The following is a 23,692-nucleotide window of genomic DNA, read 5'->3' as shown; positions in this document are numbered from 1 at the left end:
TCTATCTACTGTATCTATCTATCTATCTATCTATCTATCCAGTTTCTAGTATCCAATTCTTTTCATATTTTGCTGTAAAAGTCTTTGTAGCATCTTCAGCCCAGCTTCATTGGCACATGCTTGCTTCATCGGTTTGTCTGTTTGTTTCTCTTCATCACAGCCAAATCACAGCCAAATTATTATGTGAGCCGTTTTTATTGTTGTTTTTTGAAGAAAACACAAAAAAATCCCACACACGTTGGAAACACTGTGTCCATCCACCTACATCCCCATGATGATTTTCTTCCTACACCCTTATCCTTAAAACAAGAAATACAAGAAATGGTCCACACAACAATGAAACAAGATTTGCAGGACATTATTTATGACAAAGAAATCATGTGGTGTGTGTGTGTGTGTGTGTGTGTGTGTGTGTAGCTGGCTGGTGGTGAAGGACTCCTGCCTTCTGTACATAAAGCCAGACTCGGGGGCCATCTCCTTTGTTCTGCTGGTGGATAAAGATTTCAGCATCAAGATGGACTCTAAAGACACAGAGACCAAACATGGAGTCCGGGTTGACAGCCTCTCCAGGTTATATTTCTCTCTGTGTGCATGGCAATTTTGTTGCAGATGCCCAAGGAGTTGTATATTTTGAGTAGCGTCTCACAGTGGATAATGACGATAATGTTATTTCAACATCAGTTCAAAAAGAAAATCCTCCCTTAGCCCCTCACACTATTAACATGTATTCCAAACCCAAACAATGCCAAAACAACTTTAAAGGAGAATTCCGGCCAATTTTTATGTTAATCTTGATGAAAGCCTGACCTGAATTGGTGCAGGCAACACTGAGTAGCCACGTGCAGCTACGTGTACAGTACAGTACAGTACGTGTGCAGCTAACCAGGCAAGCTACCCACCAGAAAGATCAAGACAGGGTAGGCAAATTAAAACAATGTCTAAGTTGAAAACGCATCTTGATGTTACGTAATGGCCCTGTTTATGTTGTACAGACTTATTAATTTCACTGTGTGTCTGTTAAGCGGCACAAAGGCACTCTAAAACTTGCCCCTTTAACTGCTGTTATAGCTCAGGGGAAGCTTGTACACATGTCTGCAGCTACTCAGTGTTGCCTGCACCTATTCAGGTCAGTTTTTTTCAATCAAAAGTACTTGCCTATTTAATGCAATCAAGATTAACATAAAAATTGTCCAGAATTCTCCTTTAAAGAGACTTCCTACATTCTACGGGGAACAGGTGTACATTTCTGGTTTAAAGTGTATCTGGTTTTCTACCAGATGTTTACCATTAATAGTTGATTGTAGATAGCTAAAAACATGGCTGCTCCCCAACTTGCATTACAAATCTCAAACGGTGTTCTATGTACTTTAAAAAGGCTAAAACAACCCCTAGTTTCATTGCTTAAAGCTGTTGTTAACAGTCTGCTATTACAGGGTTGATTGTTTCCTTTAGCTCCTTTTCATTCCAACACTCGTAATCCAGGGGCTTATTTTATTTTAGAAATGATTACCTAGCTCTGTTATCTCGTAAAAAAGGAAAACACAATGACTGCTTTTATAAACTGGTCAGCAGTGTGTTGAGCTAACATTTGAATTGCCTCATTTTTCTTTTGGGGTGCCAGAGCAAATACAATGACTACATGTAGGATCTGTTTGTGTGAACACAGGCATGTATTTCACTGTGTCTGTGTTTGTCTCTGTGTGTTTGTGTTTGTGTGTGTGTGTGTGTGTGTGTGTGTGTGTGTGTGTGTGTGTGTGTGTGTGTGTGTGTGTGTGTGTGTGTGTGTGTGTGTGCCTCCTCGTGGCAGGACCCTGGTGTTTAAGTGCAGCAGCTACAGACACGCGCGCTGGTGGGGTCAGAGCATCGAGAGCTTCGTGAGGAATCATGGGAAGGCTTTCCTCCGAGATCACCGCTGTGGCTCATTTGCACAGGAGCAGGAAAACATCCCAGCCAAATGGTAACCACACTGTTAGAGAGTGCATTTTATGTTGTCTTGACAACCGAAATACTTAATGCAAATAAAAACAGAATAAACCACAGATAAGCAAACCTATTTTTTGCAATAGTTGAAACATTTCCCCATTTCTTTCTTTCTGACAGACCTCGGTAGTGTCCTGCATTTAAAATGTACATTTTTTAGTTACTTTTTTATTGTCAATAAATAGTTTCAGCTCTGCATGGATACACCATTTGAATTAGATGTAGTTTTGTAGATTTAATCATGTTTAATCGACTCATAACTCACACATTTTCTTTTTTGTGATCGCATTTTTATTTATGTTTTTATTTTAGAACAATTACAAGCAAAAACTGGGACATAAGAACGTGCCCCAGGGCCAAAAAACACAGAGGAAAGACAGGAAGGAGGGAAACATAAACATAAAAAGAACGCAACAGAAAGAGTCACGTCCACCGCTTACAAATAATACAGGCAGAAAACAGACATAATTCACACATTTTCAACACATCTTATATTTTCTCCGCTTTCCTCTGTTATCCTTTACTAACTATAGAAATGTTTAAGAATATCTCTCTTTTTTTGGATGCTTTTCCATTTTTTCAGGTCTTTTGCATTATCTCCCCCTCAGCTTGCACATCCTGTGATCTTTGTGATAATAATATCATTACGTTGTCTGCGTACTCCGCACAGAGCCTGAGTGAAAAACACTCTGCGATCCTGTAAGCTAACGGAAAACAAGAGTGTTTTAATGAACAGTTATGTCATGATGACAGCTATGGAAGTTGCCTGAAGGTTGCAAGGTTAAGAAAATTGGGGAAGTTTGTGTATGTGTGTGTGTGTGTGGGCCAGGTTTTGCTACATTTGTGGGGACCAAAAACTGTGAATACAGTATACTTTTGGGGACCTGACAGCTTTGTGGGGACAAAATGCTGGTCCCCATAACGTTAAAGGGCTTTTTGAGGAATAAGTCTTGGTTTTAGGAGTAGGGTTAGAGTTATGTTATGGTTAGGGTTAGGGTGAGGGGCTAGGGAATGCATTATGTCAATGACTGGTCCCCACAAAGATAGCCAGACACGACTGTGTGTGTGTGTGTGTGTGTGTGTGTGTTTGTGTGTGTGTGTGTGTATGTGTCTACACAAGCATGTCTGTTTTCACAAATGACTGTAATGAACTGTAATTTGTCTTTGCAGGTACGTGAATGGAAAGACTTACATGGAGGATGTGGCTGATGCTTTGGAGGAGGCCAAAGAGGAAATCTTTATCACTGACTGGTGGTGAGTTACAGTGTGTCTTTTGTGTGAAAATACACAATGTCAACAAGTGTCAGTTGTCAGCACTGAAGTGTGAAAACCCCGAAATAAATAGCTCAGTGGTTTATATCCGTCCTGCTGTAACACTGCAGCAGCCTGGGCAGCCTTAACTTTCTCCAAACCTGACAGATTAATTATCCCAGAGAAGAAAAACAACAGATCAAACACTATTCTTATTAGTGGACTCAACCAGGAGCCGGTATCACAAAGCGTGATTTATGCTTCGGCATAAACTCTACGTCGTGGCAATGGGAGTTGGTCCATGTCTCCATGTACTCATTCATGTACTACTCCGGAAGCTACACCGAAGCCTGACGTGCACCTCCCAAAAACTGACGCACTGCGCTCGGCCGTGGCTTGGTAGCTCTGCATTTCCCCCAACTCATTTCCTGGTTCTCTTTCTCCATAAACAACATGAAATCAAGGTGGGGGTTAACTTTTCCAGCTACAGATTTCCCAATGTGGTCAGAACGCACAGCGGAGACACCTTGTTTCTCTCACTATGCCTCTCTCGAGGCGGTGCTTGCTCCAAAAGCTCTCTCACTCGCTCCACCACACACTCCCCACGCACATGCCAAACCGCAAGGTTAAACTTCAGGCCACTTACAAAGGCTACCGCAAAAGCTCGGAGGCCTTACATCACCTTAAATCAAGCTTTAGTCTGGATCTCTTGGAACTCACTGCACTTTGCAGTGCAAAACACTTTTGTTGAGGCTTTTTATTGATGTTTTTAACATTTTCTTAGGTTTTGTCCCTTTTTTTTTTAATCACTTTTGACGCTTTTTTTTCCGAATGTCTGTCCCTTTTTTCAGTTTTTCAACACTATTAACTTCAGTTTTACAGTTATTTGTGGAATTTATGTTCAATGAACCTCATTTATAGGAAATTATACCTAATGTTGGAGTTAGAAAAGCAGAAATTAGGAATTATTTAGACTAAAATTAAAGGAATGGATGTTGATGGATAATCACAGACTGGAACATGTCGACTTTTAACCAATACTATTTCTTACATGTCGATTGCAGTTCCATCCTCACAAAACATTTGCAAAGACTGGATTTTTCTAAATCCTTGTTTACATCCATGCTTTCTTGCTGGCACTCTTCTTCTTTGGCTTTCTTGGTGCATATGCATGGAATCCTTTGTTGCTATTTCCCCAATGGATAGAGGGCAAAATGTCTCCAAAAAACTCATCTTTAAAGAGCACTGTGAGGTTGTTGCCATGGCCACAAGATACGTCCTATTGCAGAATCGTGTGAACATGCGGATGTCAAGTATTTTTGGCATCAACATCCACCATCACACGCATATATTTTTATGTACTTTGATTTTTGATTTGATTTTAATTTTTATGTACTTTAATAGTCTGTAATCCTCTCGCGAATGGTTTGAAATTGAACTGTTTTACCACAAAAAAATCCACAGGTCGAGTAATTATGCAGCAGTATTTAATTATAGTATGTAGATGAGGCTGTAAAAATAGGATCGTTCATTAGCTGAAAACAATACGGAATAGTTGTAATGGTTTATTTCTGTCAAATTTAATTGCAGGGTCAAAGATGTAACCTAGATTTCTTGCAAAAGGGCGCGCACGTGAGGCTTGAGTCCCCAATTTTTTCAAAGGTTTGTCAACTGAAAATGGGGGGCCAAATAACATGACTTCCATATTACTCTCATTAAGTCTTGTACATGCGGTAACACATTTTATTATGTATTACCCACAACTCCTGTCTTTCTGGCAGCCAATGCAATGGTACTCTGATTACAGCCTCATCCACACACCCAGAATAGAAATACATCACCAGAAAGATATAGAATCTGTTTACACTACTGCTCTTTGTCTCTCACCGTCATTTTTCAAACAGGCATGTTATAAGTATAAAATGTTTAGGGTCGGATATATGTTGAAATAAAAACATTATAAATTTGGGTTCAAAACAAAGATAAACCTAATTTGTCACATTGTCAGATGATATTCACACCATAGGGTACAGTAACCTCGCAAATCAAATCTAATAACGATATCTGGCTCTAGTGCTTTGTATATACTTTTCCTTTCCTTCTTCATTTTAATAGTGTATTTTATGGAGTTACAGAGAATTTGTTTTTTACTGACAGAGATATAATACTCCTGACACTGTCATTTAAAACATAATAGTTGATGGTCCCTCAGAGCCAAATGTACGGCGTGGCTGAAATCCCTGTGTTCCAAAGCAGTAATCACTGGGCTTATGGTCTTAACCAATGAGGTGTCAGCCTGTGTAATGTGAGCCAATGGCAATGTAGAAGCTCAGGATGCCAATGTGAATGACTCATGAGACTATATCATTATGTCATGTTTGTAATATAATTAAAAAATGTTGGGAGTTCTAATGGGTGAATACAAACATCTATTTTCTATTAATGTTTCATTGACTAATGGTGAGGCATTCAGAAATATGTAATTTTATCTTTTCTGTCTCTGTGTCTGTCTCTGTCTATCTTGGCGTGTCTGTCTCTCTTTTTCCCCAGGCTGAGTCCAGAGATCTTCTTGAAGAGACCTGTAGTGGAGGGGAACAGGTGGAGACTAGACTGTACCCTCAAACGCAAAGCTGTAAGTAGGAATTAGACTGCAAACATTTTGAGACACATTATATAAAAATACCCAGGGTTTCCTATTCAGAAATGATTAAAATTGTAGTGAAACTTAAGAAATGTGAAAATTGAAATGTCTTGTATTGTAAATCGTGAGATTGCCATGCCTTTTTTATTATTATAAAGCAGTCCCCGGTGCTATACAAATATTGTGAAAGTATCAAACTGCTCAATTCGAAGAGAAATGCAGACACACGTTTTCAGAAACCGGGCCTTTAAATGAGCCGCCAGGACTTCTGAACGGTTGTGATGTCACAACTATACTCCACATACTGTAGGTGAAAAAGTGCCGCTGCAGTGCAGTTACAGTCATTCTTTGGCTGCAGTGACAGCGCAGAGAACCTGAGAGCACAGATGGGAAAAACACAGAAACGCTGACCACTCAGAACAGCCCGGGCTTTTTGTGGTAGTGGGGCTTAAAGAAGAACTAAAACGTTTCAGACAGAATACAGGGGAATACATGTACATTCAGACAGACATTACAACAACAGCTAATTGTTTAATGAACATGAAAGCACATATACGTACAAGTTCTAGTAGAACCCCAAAATACAAATACATGAACATGAAAATAAGCATAATTGAATGGCAAGAAATGTGTCACACAGAAAAGCAAAAGTGTGAGAAAAGACACAAGAAGTGTGATCTTAACGTTGCTTCACCTTTCTGTCTCTCAACAGCAACAGGGAGTGCGCGTCTTTGTGATGTTATATAAGGAGGTGGAGCTCGCCCTGGGCATCAACTCGGGCTACAGCAAGAGGACCCTCTTGCACTTGCACCCCAACATCAAGGTAACTGAAGGATTGTGGATGGTGGAAATGGATGCAGTTTTGCACTAGTTGCAAATACAAAACCAGACTGTATATTATTAACACAATTACATATCATACCTTCTATACTATTTATGTGAATCCATGTGTGCTGTATTTCATATGTTTGTGTCTCAGGTAATGCGTCATCCAGACCATGTTTCCTCCTCAGTCTATCTGTGGGCGCATCACGAGAAGATTGTTGTCATTGACCAATCAGTGGCCTTCGTGGGCGGGATCGACCTGGCGTATGGTCGCTGGGACGACAGAGAGCACCGGCTGACGGATGTCGGCAGCGTGACACGCTCTGTGGCCCTGGAGCAGGTCAGACACACAACTACAAGCATACAAGCACAAGTAATACAAAACGCCATGTCTACAGTTTGGAGTTATAGGCAATAAATGTGGGTAGAAACTCCTGACTAATGGTTCAAAAGCGAGAAGGAGGAGAGAAAATGGAGAAATATATTTTACTCAAACTCACACAGTGGCACGGGGGGGCTGGTGAAAAATAGCCTTGCACGTACCCACAGTGACAGCCTGTGGTGAATGTGTATGTGCATGAATACAGAATATAAAGAGGAAACAATTTCACAGTGCCAGCTATTGAATATGCCTCTTCTATTTAATGACACACATATAATACAATACAAGCACACACACATTTTCACACCAAGACTGTAAAAACATATGCTACATTTTGCATTACATTCAAGAGGATAAACTCATTTCTCTTTAAAGGAAACCTTTAGGCACAACTGTTAATTTTTGTCCTCAAGACATTCAAAAATAAGAACTATGTTCTCATATAGGACAAACTGTGAAAAGTATAGTTCCCAGAAGATAGATCACAGTAATTTAGGAGCCTCTTTCACTTTTCCTCTAGCACCGAACCTTTCACAAGAGTTTGTGTTTGAATTGTGGATCAATTTCTTATGAATAAAGAACACTGATACTGAAATGGATTGAATTACTAACATAGCTACACACAATACCTAATTGTGTTTTAGCCAGTAATACTTTTTTATTTTTATTTATTTTTTAAGTATTCATTAGTAGGATAACCCCTTGGAATCATCTCATTTCCGAGGGGGGGCCTTAAAACAATGAAACAGTAAATACAAAACACAAAATACATTCACACATACACACAGCACTCCCAAGTACTTAAATAATGGTCTAATCGTAAGTCTAATTTACAGTACATAATCACAGCTTCTGTGCAATTAACTGCAATTAATTGCTAACATTACCTTAGTTCCTAAGGGGCATGACTGTTAATGGTAATTGTCAGTTTTATGTTCATTTAAGAAGAAAAAAGAGGCGTGCTTTACTTCATAGGCTGTGTGTTTGTGTTAATACTACATTACCTAGGTCACATATATAGTGATATAACCAAAAGATGTTTCATGTAATTCATTCAAAATGTAATTTGTTGCAAAGGTAATACATAAATGAATATTATAAATTTGACTAAAAGAGGCAATTATATTCTGAATTGCAACAATTTCTGTAAATTATTTGTACAGTAAAATGTGGATTTGTTGCAGCTCTAGTCCATATTCATCTTTTAAACCTTCTCAAGAAACACCAGTCAGTCTAACACAATACAATTGAACAGCACTCCTAACTACAGCCTCCAAAATTGCCGTGAAGTTGGATCAGTGCTGCCCTAGAACAGTTTCAACAAAATCTCCTTTATGGAGGTAGGATTTATTGTAAGATGTTGTATTAGAAAGCCTTAGCGTTAGCTAGGCGTAGCTAATAAACCAGCAACTGAGTGTACATCTGCTGTTGTTTTTCCTGCTGCCAGGCTGGCTCCACTAACACTCCGTCCAGTAAGGGCGTGTCCTCCGTTGATGGCGTCTCCAAGAGCAATGGGCGAGGGACGCCGCCCAGTGAGCCCGTGGACTTGCCCAAGCTGAAAGGGATAGGGCGCAGTAGGAAGGCTCGCTTCAGTCTGTACAGACATCTGCACAAACACACTGTGCAGCACGCAGACAGCGTCAGCAGCGTCGACAGCGCAGGTGTGTTTATGACATGAAAGGAAAAGAGAATATGCAAGAATGTTGGAATATGAATTGGCTGAATGAGAGGCAAATGTAAAGAACTTTGCTATAACGGTATACTGTAAAATGTTAATTCTGTGTGTGTGTGTGTCCGTAGGGAGTGGTTCAGTGCAAAGCCTAAAGACAGGGGTTGGAGAGTTGCAGGGAAACACACGCTTCTGGCATGGAAAAGACTACTGCAACTTTGTCTACAAGGACTGGATCCAGTTGGAGAAACCTTTTGATGGTCTGGTTCACACACACTCTATCAGTTTGGTTGTATTCCGAAAAGTTTCCCCCATTGCTAGGTCTAAAACTACTTTTATCTATACAAAGCCCTACTTATTATTAGAGTTCCTGCATGGTTTCAGCGCAAATTAATTTTTGTCTCAAATTGTAGGCATCTCTCCTTGATCCGTTAGCTGAATACACTGTGAAAAAGCCCGGTCTCAAGAGACTACACGGGGTGTAAACGTCAAACAAACACTAGGGGCACAGGATAGGCGCCAAATTACAACAAACTACTCTAGTCAATCACTGACAAGATGGTTGGGGGGGTGGGGGTTAGTGACAGTTAGTCAGTTAGTCATGACAGTTATGGAAACATGGGGGGAGGTTTTGTTTTGAATTTACTTGGAGCATCAACAGAAGTGACCATGCAGGGAACTCATAGTGCACCTTTAATCTCAGTCTCCTAATTTCTCTGTCATACCAGTTTGATGGAAACAGTCTTCTGAAAAACTAATATGAAGTGGAACAGAGTACCACAAAACACGTAGTTGTTTTACTTTTTTCTCTTCCTCTCTCTGCACCAAACTCTATGACCCTGCTGTTCTTCTTTCTCTTATTATTTCTGTCCCTGGCTTCTTTATTTTACCATACTGTATATTTTTATATTCATCTCACACTTTTTTCCTTGTCTCCATCGGGTTGCTTCTGCTCCTTGCAGACTTCATCGACAGGTACACCACTCCCAGAATGCCTTGGCATGACATTGCCTCCGTGGTTCATGGCAGGGCTGCTCGGGATGTGGCCAGGCACTTTATTCAGCGCTGGAACTTCACTAAGGTATTATAATAATACTATTGTTGGCATTATTTCATAAATCATTAAACATACAGTGCATGTGAATCCTCAGGGTGAACTGGATCTGCGGACAGCTATCTTAGTGACTACCTTACCTATGGGACCGTGAGCATATCATAAGTGGGGATTTATATTTGCTAATATGTTGAATTCATGTTAAGACTTTTTAATGAAAACACAACACAAAAATTAACAATTATTAAACTACACGGATATCGTAACAGTACTGTTACACACACACACTGTGCACATTAACAAACACACAGGGATGTAGAGTAGGATTAAAACTTAAAGCTGAATGCGTTTGACTAAATATTTAAATCATAATAAACTAATTAAAGTCAAAAGTTTCTTTGTTGCCAGAATTTAACCACCTGTTTAGACAGATAGCCTATTCATTTATTTCCTTCATTTGTTAATTTCTAATGCTATTTAATATTAATCAATAAAGTCGATAGTAATCCTAGCAATTAGTTGCTAACTAATGTAATTTAACTGTTGAAAATCATGAATTTTTGACCAAAGAAAATTGAGGGAACAATTCACACTAACCAGGCAAAATCCTAGGAAAAGTCAACAGAACGGAACAGTGGAAAAATACTGCAATTGGCACACATTTTCGCTTTCCATGACATCAACTTTTTCCTCCCATTCTCCTGTTTTTACTCTTTTCCATTTCTCCTCTAACCCTATATTTACCCTCTACTCTGCCAAATTTCTCCAACTGTCTCCACTACAGATCATGAAGCCAAAGTATCGCTCTCTGTCTTATCCGTTCCTGCTGCCTAAGTCTCACTCCACTGCCAATGACGTCCAATACCAAGTCCCGGACTGTGTCAATGCCAAAGTGCAGGTAAGACAACTGAAAAAGGACAAGTTTTACCTTTTAACTGCACTCCTCGTTAAACAACACATCTTGTGAAAAATGAGAAATTGGGGCATACACCCAACCATTCACTAAGCCTTAAAAGAACCACTGGGAGAAAATTACAGAGAAGATTATAAACTCCCACTTTCCCACACTACTTTCCACATCCCGGTCTGAAAGCACTTCTGAAGAAAGATAATAGAGAATGAGTGTAAAAAAAAAACTCTCCATGGGCCAGAAAGTTATATAACTACACATGTTTGCACAAACCATGGATACTCAAAGGTTTTAAGCCGAAAGGAACCGGCCTTTGAGTGAAATGTTGACTAAAACTAGATGTCCACAAAGATCCTACCATAACTCCATCAGGCTTTTAAGAGACAGTGTTCTTTTGTTTTCTCTACATTGTACAAATGATTGTGTTTCATTCAAACTGTCTGTTTTTTAACTGACACCTCTGTGGACAACTATCTACCACTAATATTATACCAATTTCTTTTAAATATATCTTACAATGTTGGCTATATTAAAATATGTGCAGTGAATTATTGACCACAAATTATTCATTAATGTAAGTAGTATTGAACCAAAAGGTTCATTAGTTAGTTTATCGGTGAGAAAAATCATAACATATGTTATTTTTTAAACTGGTGTTACCTTTTAATGATCACTGACTGTCAGTAGTTATGTTTTGTACCATTAAGGTACATTTAAGCATGCAATTTGATTGTTTAAAGACACACTCACACCTGTTGTCTACGCATTTTCTCTATATATATAGTAGCTCTTATTAATCTATACTATAATGTGTAGTTATATATAAGTTACGATAGTTATGCAGACAACACACAAATTTACATAACCTTATCGCCAGGGGACTATAGTCCAATACAATAACTGACGAAGTGCACTGAACAAATTACAGCTGGATGTGCCGGAACTTTCTGAAATTAAATGAAGGAAGAACTGAGGTGGTTGTTTTTGGAGCAAAAGAGGAACGATTAAAAGTCTGCGCTCAGCTTCAAACAACAATGTTAAAAACAACCGACGAAGCCAGAAATCTCGGCGTAGTCATGGACTCAGACCTGAACTTTAACGGCCACATTAAGACAATTACAAAGCCAGGCTACTATCACCTTAAGAATATATCAAGGGTTAAAGGACTTATGTTTTGGAAAAACGTGTCCATGCTTTCATCTTCAGTAGACTTGACTACTGTAAAGGGGTCTTTACAGGTCTCCCTAAAAAATCAATCAGACAGCTGCAGCTGATTCAGAACGCTGCTGCTCGGGTCCTCACTAAGACCAAGATCACATCACTCCAGTTCTGAAGTCTTTACACTGGCTTCCTGTGCCTCAAAGAATTGATTTCAAAGTACTTTTGCTAGTTTATAACTCACTTAACGGTTTAGGACCAAAATACATTTCTGATCCCCCCCCCCCCACACCTCTCAGGTCATCTGGGACAAGTCTGCTTTCTGTCCCCAGAGTCAGAACTAAACAGGGGGAATCAGCATTCAGTTTCTATGCTCCTCATATCTGAAACAAACTTCCAGGAACCTGCAGATCATCTGCTACTCTCAGTTCTTTAAAATCAAGGCTGAAGACCTTTCTTTATGATGTTGCCTTTGTCTAAATGGTTGTTCATTTATTTAATGTTTCATTTCTTATGCTGCACTGTAACTTGTCTTCGGTGTTATATCTGATTTTATTTTTTAACTGTTCTTTAATGTTTTTGTGTAAAGCACTGCGAATTGCCCTGTCGCTGAAAAGTGCTATACGAATGAAGCTGCCTTGCCTTGTAGGTGTTGCGGTCTGCAGCAGATTGGTCAGCAGGCATAAAGTACCACGAGGAGTCCATCCACACTGCCTACATCCAGGTCATCGCTAAGAGCAAACACTACATATACATAGAGGTAAAGCAGCAGTGAGACCAGGGTATGGGAAGAATCCCAATCAGAAAATGTTTTCATTTTTTTTTTATATTAGATCAGATTTACCTTTATGTTATTGCAAATGTAGGGACAACCAATACAACGAAATGCAGATTTTACGTAACAAGTAGTGGTTACTGAAGTGCAGCTTCAAAAATACATTTTTGCATTCGCAAATAAAATGCATAGAGTTTTGAGAAATCAGATAGTCCACATAATAGTAGAGACAGAATGCAGTACACATTAAGTACACTAACGTGGGATTTGCCTTGGTGAAAGGTTCAAAAGACGAATACTGTGAGAGGAAATGGTCATGAGAGTTCAGCTAAATTCTTGAGAGGCTTGTTTTTAATGTCACTAATGAAATGCTCCTCTACTCTGTAACTTTAAAGTGTTCTCCCCTCTCCTATCAGAACCAGTTCTTCATCAGTTGTGCCGACAACAAGACGGTGTACAACAAGATTGGAGACGCCATCATAGAAAGGATCATCAGAGCGTACAAGTACTTCCCTTTCTTTAAATGATTTGTCTTTTAAGTAGCTCTTGTGGTTACAGGAAGGAAGTTTTAATGTGCTGGGTACAAGAGTAGTCTCCTCTCTTCTTCTACTTCTGTTTCTCACATCTTAGCGCTGCTTGCCTGTGTCTTTATGTAACTGATGTGTGTTTGCTCACAGGGAGGGTAAGAAGTACCGTGTGTATGTGGTCACCCCCCTGCTTCCTGGCTTTGAGGGGGACATCACCACAGGAGGAGGGAACGCTATTCAGGCTGTTATGCACTTCAACTACAGGTGGACCACATGACACTTGAATAAGTCTAAGAGTTTTAGATAGAAAGAGGAAATGAGAAAGTAGATGTGGAAGTATCATTAGAACTCTTTTGTGTTAACTTTCAAGATGATTTGAGTTTAGGATGTACACTATTTACGTGCTTTTGTGATGAGTTTTAATCTCCTGCCTCATCAGAACCATGATCAGAGGAGAATGCTCAATCATCTCCCAGCTGAAAAAGGAGAGTAAGTACAAGAATAAACTATACCATTAAATGTTGTGATAATTAATAAAAAGGTTAGAGTTAGAAAAGTGCTAGTCGGGGCGATGTCTGGCTCACCCAGTAGAGTGTGCGCCCCATGTAGGCTCAGTCCTTTGCAACGGCCTGGATTTGAGTCCAACCTGCAGTCCTTTGTTTGCTCTTACCAGTGTGTTGCTGTGTGTATTTTTTCCATAGCAATTCCCACCAATTGGTCCTAAAACGTCCCATTTAGAGAGTAAACGGCATAAATATATTCTTTTAAAATCTTTACATTCATTCCCAAATCCTCTCCTCTCCTCTCCTCTCCTCCTCTCCACCTCTCCTTTCCTATACTCTCCCCTACTCTCCTCTCCCAGTGGATGACCATTGGATGAACTACATCTCCTTTGCTGGCCTGAGAACTCATGCTGAGCTGGAGGGACGCCTGGTCACAGAGCTCATCTACGTGCACAGCAAGATGCTCATCGCTGACGACAACACAGTCATCATCGGTCAGTCTCCCATTGGCTCTCTCTGTCTCTCACTCTCTCTTGTTCTGTCTCTTTTTTTTCTTCTTTTGTTTCATATGTGTTTTAAAAACCAACTCCTGCTTGAGGCAACTCAACTCAACTCAACCAGTTTTGAGGCAACTAACCTCACCGCCTTGACACCAATTGAGATGTGACACATCTAAAGAATGGCTTCATTTCCTATATTTTAGCATGTCTGCAGCTAACTAATGGGCGTGCAAATACTGTTTAAATATGTGGTGGCTGCTGTAACATAGCTTTCCTGCGCCCTCTGCTGGCTAATAAGGCTCAGTTCACGCTCTCTAAGTACTTTTACCAAATTTCAATTTTTTTCTTATTCTTTTTTAGACATTAGTGTAAGTTTAGTTGTATTTCTACTGACCATATTAATAAGTCAAAAAGGCACAAGGTTTGTTGGGTTATAGAACCATAACATTGTTATTTATAGCATGGTTAAGATGAATGCATTGATCCAGCTTCCATCCTTTGTTCTGTGTATTGGTTTCAGGTTCTGCTAACATCAACGACAGAAGCATGCTGGGTAAACGTGACAGCGAAGTGGCTGTGATTGTTGAGGACTCCGAAAAGGTGGCTTCAATGATGGATGGACAGGAGTATGAAGCTGGGCCCTATGCACTTCAGCTTCGCCTTGAATGCTTCAGGTGTGTGTTTGTGTGTTTTTGTGTAAGTGTGTGTGTGTGTGTGTGTGTGTGTGTGTGTGTGTGTGTGTGTGTGTGTGTGTGTGTGTGTGTATGTGTAAAGGTATGGTTTCATTCTAATTTCTTTAAATATATTTATCTGCCTCCATATCCCCACAGTATAGTCTTTTGGAGAACAAATGTTTTTAAATAATGTGATCAAGTTTCATATAAATGTACTCTTTTTCTCTTTTCTCACTATCTTCAATCGCTTGTGTGTAGTTTATTTACCTCAACTGTTCCACTAGTTGCATATACCTTGTATTTTTTCTTTTTGTACTTCACCATCTGTACTCATTTCTGTATTGTGCTGCGGAAAAACCTGAATTCCCCCTTTGGGGATCAATAAAGGTGTATCTTATCTTATTTCATCTCAGCTTATCTTCTGTTTGTCAACAGGACTATACTTGGAGGTCACATTGACACCAGTATTGACCTGTCTGATCCCATCAGTGATCGCTTCTATAAGGAGGTGTGGATGACCACTGCTGGCCGCAACGCCACCATTTATGAGAAGGTATGGAATGACATTAATTGGTTTAGGGGGAAATTTTACCAAAAAATAAGTCATGACTCATGAGGCTGAGGAATTGGCACATGTGCCAGATGTTGATTCTTTTTATTGGTACGTACTGTAACCTAAACTTTATTTGCAGATGTCAACTAAAATATATATATGTGGGTTTACTGTGTCGGCTGAAACCTTACGAGTTACTCTAGTTGTTAGTAGGGGCTATGTGAAACTCTATATTTGTATATTTGACCTTTTCACTAAAAACATAAAATTGTCAGAGTTTCCCTCTGACTGGCAAGGTCAAACCATTACAATATATAAAACAAGTCAGCGAGTAAATTTCAGAAAACCAAGTTTAGGATTCACCAAAGAATCAGACAGTATCTTCAGTGGTGATCTTGCCATCCATTCGGTTCTATCATTCATCATTATACTCCGCTAACATCAGGCAAACAAGAGCATCTGCCAGAGGCAACAGTGTGTAGTACAGCACAGGTCCACTGAACTTGGCCAGTCAGCCTTTACGGTTAGAACTTCCAACTTTTGGAACACAGTATCAAATCATGATTGAAACATACCCAATCATGTGACCAATAACCAGTCATGTTTTGCAGGATGTAATGTTTTAATTGTAAAAAGTTTTTATTTTGGTATGATGTAGCCTTTAGTGTTTATTCTCTGCTCCCCTGTCATCATTTGTGGATTTTCCTGGCCAGGGCCTGCTGATGTAGGCCCTCACAAGTACACCTGCCTCTCTATATGCACTAGTCACCTGCTCCTCTATATTAAATAACTCTAACCGGGGGAAAAATAAACTTGTCACATCCACATTGCATATTTGGAATCATAAACATATAGGAGTCAAGACACCATCTGTCTACATGCCACTTAGCAGCAACCCCCTGCTCCCTCCCTCTGTGGAGCATGGTGCTTTCAGGCTGTGGCGCCAGAGGGGCCTAGGCCCAGTAGAGGACTTGTGTGTAGATGGGGTCTTTACTACATTTGAGCAGCTAGTTGAGAAATTTGAATTTCAAGTACTCACAACTACGACACTTTTATAGAAAGATATGTACAGATTTTCCACTCATTCCCGTAGATATTCCTATTGATAGGATTTTGAAATTGCCCCTCTTAATGAAGGGACTGGTATCCACACTGTATGGAGTCATACTATTTCTATTTTCTCCCTCTGATCAATCCCTTTTAACCCTCTGGTCCCATCTGGGAATAGATTTAACGCTGACCTGAGGGTCTATCCTTGGCTGTGTCCACTCGTCTTCATTGTGTTTCTAGGCATGGGGTAATTCAATGTAGGCTTCTACACCGTGTGTGGACAAAAGGCTAGACTATCCCGTGTTTATCCCAACACTGATCCAATCTGTGACAGATGTTGTCAGCATCTTGACACTCTGGTTCATATGTGTTGGGCATGTCCCTCTTTATATACATACTGCTCTTCTCTATTCTCTTCTGTCTCAGATTTGTTGCAGACACAGTTAGAGCCATGCCCTGTTGCGGCCTTGTTTGGACTCCTCCCTCACACTGTTAAATTATCGATTATTAAATCCAACTTTGTTGCATTTCTTTTTCTCATAGCTAGGTGGTTAATCTTGACTCTCTGGAAAGCTAAGCATCCTCCCTCACATTCCTTATGGAGAAAAGATGTGCTATTGTTCTTCAAACATGAAAAGATTAGACATTTGAAGACAGGTGCTGTGTCAATTGAATGACATCTGGGGCGGCCTCTAGCTCACCCTGGAAGAGTGTTCACCCCATGGAGGGAGAGTCCTGAAGATGCCCGGGTTTGAATACGACCTGCAGCCCTTTGCGTGTCATCCCCCATCTTTCCCCTTTCCTGTGTATCCGCTGTGACCATCTAATAAAGGGAAAACAGACCAAAAAATAATCCTTACATTTTTTTTGATAAAATCCGGCAGACTGCAGCCTCCAGAGGCTTTATAATCCAGTAACCACTATGATGTAGCCTATAGCCTGGTGGCATTAATCCTTGACACACTTGTTTTGACCTGAGATGTAACCATTTTTTTGTGTGTTGTTGCTGTTTTGTTTTGATCTTTTTTTTTTCACTGTACAGTTATAATTTAGCTTAACTCCTTTATTGATTAACACAGCCTAAGCTGGGTGGATGGGTGGTTTGGGAGGGGGGATTTGGGTGTTGTTTATAATTGTCTTTCTTTATTGATATGTCTTTTTTCTATTCATTTTCTTTTTATTAGACTGTATTTTAAATCTAAAAAGCATTTATATAGACTATTTTTTTTAAATATTATGATACATAATTTTTTTCTGATTAATATTAAAAATGTTGCATAAGAATACCACATTATACTGATCCCTCTAAACAAGATAACACTGAGCTCTTCCTGGTCCTTGTCCTTGTGAAAGGTACAGGGTGTTTCTGGGGTCAGAGCAGCCAGAGGAGAATCCCAGACCCAATGAGATAAACTCACAACATCCACGTTGTCATGACTTTGTAGTAACATCCACTTTGTATAAAAAAGTGTCCGTAGAGAGCTTCCAGTTGGGCATTTTCTGTACTATTCTGTGGTGTGGAAACTGTCTCCTTGTCTTCACAAGTAAAAATGAACTTTGATATCCCCAAAGTTATTGGGATATGTCCTCAGGGAAATATTCAATTCAATTCAATTTTATTTATAGTTTCAAATCATGACAAGACTTATCTCAAGACACTTTACAGATAGAGTATGTCCAGACCACAATCTATAATTTGCAAAGACCAGATATTTCCAGTAATTCCCCCAAGAGCAAGCATTTTGTGTGACGGTGGTGCACTATGGTGCCAAATATCATGGCAGTCTATCCGACCAGGAAGGCCCGGCCATCTGGCCAACATTGCAATCCCCAGAGCCATCTACAAGAGTGGCTAAAACCTAGTGCTTCCGTTAAAGACATCACTATGTTAAGCAGTACATATGTGTGTGTACATACAGTATGTGTGTGTTTTTCTGCAGGTATTTCGCTGCCTTCCTTCGTCTCTGGTGAGGAACATGTCCGAGCTGGAGCATTACCAGTCCAAACCGGGTTTGGCCCACACCGACCTGGGCCGCGCTCAAGAGGAGCTGCGCAAAATCCGAGGCTTCCTGGTCCAGTTTCCTCTGGACTTCCTGTCTGAGGAGAACCTCATGCCCTCTGTTGGAACAAAGGAATCCATGGTCCCAACTGAGATCTGGACATAAAAGTATCTGCCATTTCTGCCAGCCACTGGAACATTGGATTTTAATTATTTCTTAAGCATCTTCCAGGGAAGTATCTGGATTGTGGTTGTCATCAAATGAGAAATATTGGATTATTGGAGAGGTTGACTTTTTTATCCAGAGATGAGTCTCCTCTGGACTGATGTGACTGCTGCGCATTGACAAATCTCTCAAATCTGTTTCTACTGAAAAACACTAAACTGTAGTTACAGCTTATTTGGGTAAGCATTAACACCTTTGGGGTGTACAGGATGAAGAACAAAAAGATATTGCACTTGCAGATATTGCAGGACAACATTTATGACTGCATTCAGGCTGTGGAGATGGAAAACAGGCACATGAACTCTGGGTTTTGGGAATCAACTCAACTCTGCACTATTAGACCTTTTGGACTGTTGGTAAAGCCAAAAAAGACAGTGAGGATTTTGGAGGAACCAGGGTGAGCCGGTCGTACATTTTTGGACAATGACACTAATAAATAGTTGGCTCATTCAACTTCCCAACATTCAACTCAACAGAGATAGTGATGCATGTGATTTACTGAGTTTGTGGTGCATGCTCAGACGATGTATTAGTGCTGTGTACGCTGTTCATGAGCTCACAGAGGACTTGGTGAGCTGCTTCAAATGAGTTTAAAAGCTAGTCATCTCAGATGCATCTTAAGGATCTTTTCTGTAACACAAATTTATACGTAGAGAAAGTGACACATTACTTGGAGGCTATCTAATTATTTTAATTACTGTGGATTTTAGTTATGATCGTCAGTTGACATGTCTTTGGCAAGCAGTTTTACAATGTGCCACTCAGTCCACAACGTTTTCTCAGGTGCCAAATTATACTCTGAAATGAACACATTGTGTTGAATACTTTGATACCTGCAGATGATGTAAAGGGTTGTGAAAGGATTGTTAACAGGTATGTCTTTTTTGTGTTGACAAGCCATGTATTCAGAGTAGGCACCAAGTAACTCCACACTCTCTCTCACTAATTTACAGATCTGGTCTCTCATGGCATTGCTTGTATTTCCCTTAAATTAAGTGGCGTATAGTGGGATTGGAGGTCCAGAAACCCTGAAAATATTGGTTGTTTTATTGGCAAAGCAAGAATTATTGTTTCCACTCACAATGGATTCACCTCATTCAGTGAAACCAGTTGTACAATGTATTGTGTGACTCTGAAGCAGGCTTTGCAAAGTTGAGTAGAAGTAGGAAATAAGTACTCAAAATCAATCTCTGCCTTTGTGAGCAACACTAAATTGCTGGAGTACCAGTAACACAAAATCTAATGTATTTGTCCAGGAAGGACAGAGTAACCGATGTCCAATGAAGTCCAATCCAAGAGCCCTTCAATACCTTTCGTAACACTTCTATTTGGACAGTGTTTGTAGTAGTTGTAATGGACAAATCCAACACATGCGTTAGCTCATTACTGTGCAGCACATGTACAGAGACAATTTTACAACAGTGGTGCATGATTTTACTAACAGTGCTCAAATCATGTTAACACTATTGCTATAATGCATGTACCAATCACATCTCTGAAAAGAAACCCTCCTTATTCCTGTTAAATGTGTTTTGCGACAGATACTTATTAGACACGAGGTCTGAACTTTACTGCTGATCCAGGTACAGAGCTGTTTCAGTTCAGTTACATCGTACTGTGTTCAGAGGGGTGAGTAGAAAATGATTATGGCTGAGATGATCAAAGGCTTGTGGTAAATAATGTCCGAGGCTGGATGAGACAATCGGCCCCCAAATTCAAATGAGTAATTTCCTCTTTGCTCAGCAGATGGTGCTAGCTTCTTAAAAACAGTTTGAGTTCAGAGAGCCCAATAGCTGTGTGCCTGCAGTCTATTTTTCTCAGTCTTAAATCAACGGTTTTCTATTAAGTGAAGAAATACAGTACGGTGTTTTGCAACAATGTAAACAATGAAAAATACTAAAAAATATTTTTCATATAGCATGCAACTGAAAACTGTCATTTGAAGACTACAGTTTGAAATCGCTTGTTACGTTCCCAGTTTACTGGCAGTTCCAGTGGTTTTCTTTCTGAAGCTTTTTACTCCGAGTGGACATGAATGCTCCTCTATTGTACTGTAATGTAACACAGCCTGTTTCTGGCAAAAGGTATGTGAGCTACAGTATGGAGCAATTGTTGTAAATTTGTACTTGTGGATATATGGGAATTTTTTTTTTAAATATTTGTCACAGTGTCTTGTTTGATTACCAGCCGGCTCTAAATGTGAAGTTAAAGAACCACGCCTTCATAATCCATTTTTTTTCAGTTATTGTGACATATGCTTTAACATGCCAAAGCAAATAATTGGTTTATGACCTGCTCTAAGGCATTGGAACAAGACTGGCTGGCATAGATACTGCCAGTAAGAGGAGTCCTGATAATCAACCAAACAAATGGATTCATTTTACAGAGAACCTTGGTATTCTCATAAATAGGCTGCACACCCTGTAATGATAACATACATAACACACCCGACATGTGAATCACTGGCATTTATTTAACAGAAGCAGACAGTAACTGCATCGTATGGGATCCGATAATGAAATACTGATTTTTTATTTAGTTTTTAAATAATGGGACCAGGAATATGAATGTTAACTGAAGTGATGATGAATGAACACATGACAGCCTTTATCTTGACAAAGACAAACCGTTTAGTTTTTCGGTTTGTGCTGATTTGGACGTCACTTTATTGTTTACCAGAGCTGTATTTGTCATTGCCTTATCAATGTAATATGAATCATTGAACATTCTTTAAACGTGTATTTTGTTTCTTTTATTACAGCACGCTAGTATGGATGGTTGTGGATTTGTGACTAAACCTATGTTTCTTTATTGTAACCATCACCAGCAGTCTTTCCCGTCAACTTTCTGTAAGCCTTGGCCTCAGCTCAGCTGATCTTGCTTCCACAGTTTATGTACAATACTTTTTTTTGTACAATTGAAAGAATTCCTAGTTTCTGTCTGTTCATGTAACACAGTGTAACTCAATAATTTCAATGGCTAACAAATAAAATGAATGTTCTTATTTTTTTTTTTCTTTATTGAATACTTTCATTCTAGTTTAAGGAAGAACATTTTGATAAATTGTAGGTCTTGCCAATGCTTTGCTTCTATGTTCAGGTTTAATGATATTAAAACAAAAGCTATGATTGAGTCACAGAAGGCTTGTATCATGTGGACGCGCCAACAGTGTAGTTATCATTACTTTGAGAATTCCTCATGGGTAGACAGAAATTATGCACAGTAGCTTTAAATGGACATACACACTTTACTGGGGTTGGTGTGTGTGTCTGTGTGTGTGGGGGGGGGCAATGTATGTGATAGTATGAGAGACCAACAGACTCTAATTTAAAGAACCAGGTATTAGAGAATAAAAGTAACACTGTTTTGTTCTTGTGTTTTGCTGCTTTAATGGGAACATTCAAACAAGCATAAAGCTGATTCCAACGAAATCTACTTTCTGTGCCAACTCTTATGTAAAATAACCAGAAAGCCTCCGGCAGATTGTTTTACCGAGTCTTTCAAAGGAGGAATTCTGTGGAAAAGACACCTGTCAACACCTGGGAGCAGAGCTGCTTAATAACAGACAAGTGACTCATTGTGTCATACTTTTCTTTGGAATAATGGCCTCCAATTGATGATCTTCATACATGTCTTTGGCAAGCGGTTTTAATACAGTGAAAAAAACAAGTATTTGAACACCCTGCTAATTTGCAAGTTCTCCCACTTAGAAATCATGGAGGGTCTGAAGTTTTCATCGTAGGTGCATGTCCACTGTGAGAGACATAATCAAAAAATGAAATCACAATGTATGATTTTGGAACTATTTCTTTGTATGATACAGCTGCAAACCAGACTTATTTTCCTCACGGTATGTGCCACAACCTTAGCATCATTTTCTCAAGTGCCAAGTTATACTCAGCCACGAACACATTTCGTTGAAGACTTTGAATACCCGCTGATGATGTAAAGGGTTGTGAAAGGATTGTCAACATATACAGCCTTTGTATATTGTGTTTTAAAGAAGCCATGTATTCATAGTATGCACCAGTTAACTCCACGCTCTTTGTCAAATTTTAGAGGCTCCTAACATGGAATTAGAGGTCCAGAGACCCTTGAAGGCTTTGTCATTTCTTTGGCAGAGCAAGAATTATTGTTTCCACTCACAATGAGCCTGTAAAACCAGTTGTATAATGTATTGAATGGCTCTGAAGCAAGCATTCCAAAGTTAAGTAGAAGGAGGAAATAAATACTTAAAATCAATCTCTGGCTTTGTGAGCAACACTAAATTGCTGGAGTACCAGCAACACGTGTAACACATGTGTTGTGTGGCTTTGAAGGAAGTGGAGTAGATGGAGGAAATGGCAGAAAAACTAAAGTAAATGTCTAACTCTTGTGAGTCCAATTCTAAATTGCTGGAGTTTCCACTTTAAGACAAAATCTAATGTAGTCTAGTTGGCCAGGATGGACAGAGCAACAGATACACCTGAAGTCCATTCCAAGAGCCCTACAATATCTTTCGTAACAATTATATTTGGACTGCGTCCTCTTAAATGCTATTTTTGACCTCATAAATTGTGTAGTTGTACTGGATTGCATGATATTCTGAAGTGTTTTTGTTATTTTGTCCACCCCAAATTGTAGTGGGGTGAACAAAAGATTTTTTGATAGAATGGAATTATATAGTATTTTTTTAGTATAATATAATGATATGGTCTATAATTTGTTTCTTAAATGAAGCAACGACCCCATAATAAAAAAAGACACATATCACACTAGTCTAGTTTCTATGTTTTTCAAAATAAAACAATAGCAGTAGTAGAGTAATTCAAGGTTTTAAATGTCCTCACGTTTTCGAATAACATGGCATACAGCGTGACATCACACACACACATCGTTTAATAAACCGTTGGTGCTCATCAGTACAATAGATTTGTTATAGGTTCGTTGGAAAGAAAAGGGGGAAAAAAGAAGTTCGGCAGTCCCTTCTTCCTCCTGAAACCCCTCCCATAACAGGCGTGGTTTGCTGAGCCAGT

At 39.5% G+C, this 23,692-nt stretch overlaps 1 protein-coding gene across 2 annotated transcripts in view; it reads left to right on the top strand.

Moving 5' to 3' along the window:
* Positions 1-21,680, top strand: part of pld1a (phospholipase D1a) — a 39,947-nt gene extending 18,267 nt beyond the window's left edge. For both annotated transcript variants that reach the window (XM_034858703.1, XM_034858702.1), the window contains exons 9-26: positions 418-570; positions 1,808-1,957; positions 3,151-3,234; positions 5,782-5,863; positions 6,585-6,695; positions 6,852-7,037; positions 8,527-8,740; positions 8,880-9,008; positions 9,711-9,829; positions 10,587-10,700; positions 12,520-12,630; positions 13,062-13,150; positions 13,323-13,436; positions 13,612-13,661; positions 14,035-14,169; positions 14,696-14,849; positions 15,285-15,402; positions 18,393-21,680. In XM_034858703.1, coding sequence (XP_034714594.1) covers positions 418-570; positions 1,808-1,957; positions 3,151-3,234; positions 5,782-5,863; positions 6,585-6,695; positions 6,852-7,037; positions 8,527-8,740; positions 8,880-9,008; positions 9,711-9,829; positions 10,587-10,700; positions 12,520-12,630; positions 13,062-13,150; positions 13,323-13,436; positions 13,612-13,661; positions 14,035-14,169; positions 14,696-14,849; positions 15,285-15,402; positions 18,393-18,617 — 2,338 coding nt within the window. In that variant the 3' untranslated portion in view covers positions 18,618-21,680. The remainder of the gene's footprint in view (positions 1-417; positions 571-1,807; positions 1,958-3,150; positions 3,235-5,781; positions 5,864-6,584; positions 6,696-6,851; positions 7,038-8,526; positions 8,741-8,879; positions 9,009-9,710; positions 9,830-10,586; positions 10,701-12,519; positions 12,631-13,061; positions 13,151-13,322; positions 13,437-13,611; positions 13,662-14,034; positions 14,170-14,695; positions 14,850-15,284; positions 15,403-18,392) is intronic.
* Positions 21,681-23,692: the final 2,012 nt, after the last annotated feature.

The sequence above is a fragment of the Etheostoma cragini genome, chromosome 20 (genome assembly GCF_013103735.1).
Source record: "Etheostoma cragini isolate CJK2018 chromosome 20, CSU_Ecrag_1.0, whole genome shotgun sequence".
Lineage (NCBI taxonomy): Eukaryota > Metazoa > Chordata > Actinopteri > Perciformes > Percidae > Etheostoma > Etheostoma cragini.
The sequence above is the reverse complement of the archived record's forward strand: the minus strand, read 5'-3'. Positions and strand labels throughout refer to the sequence as shown.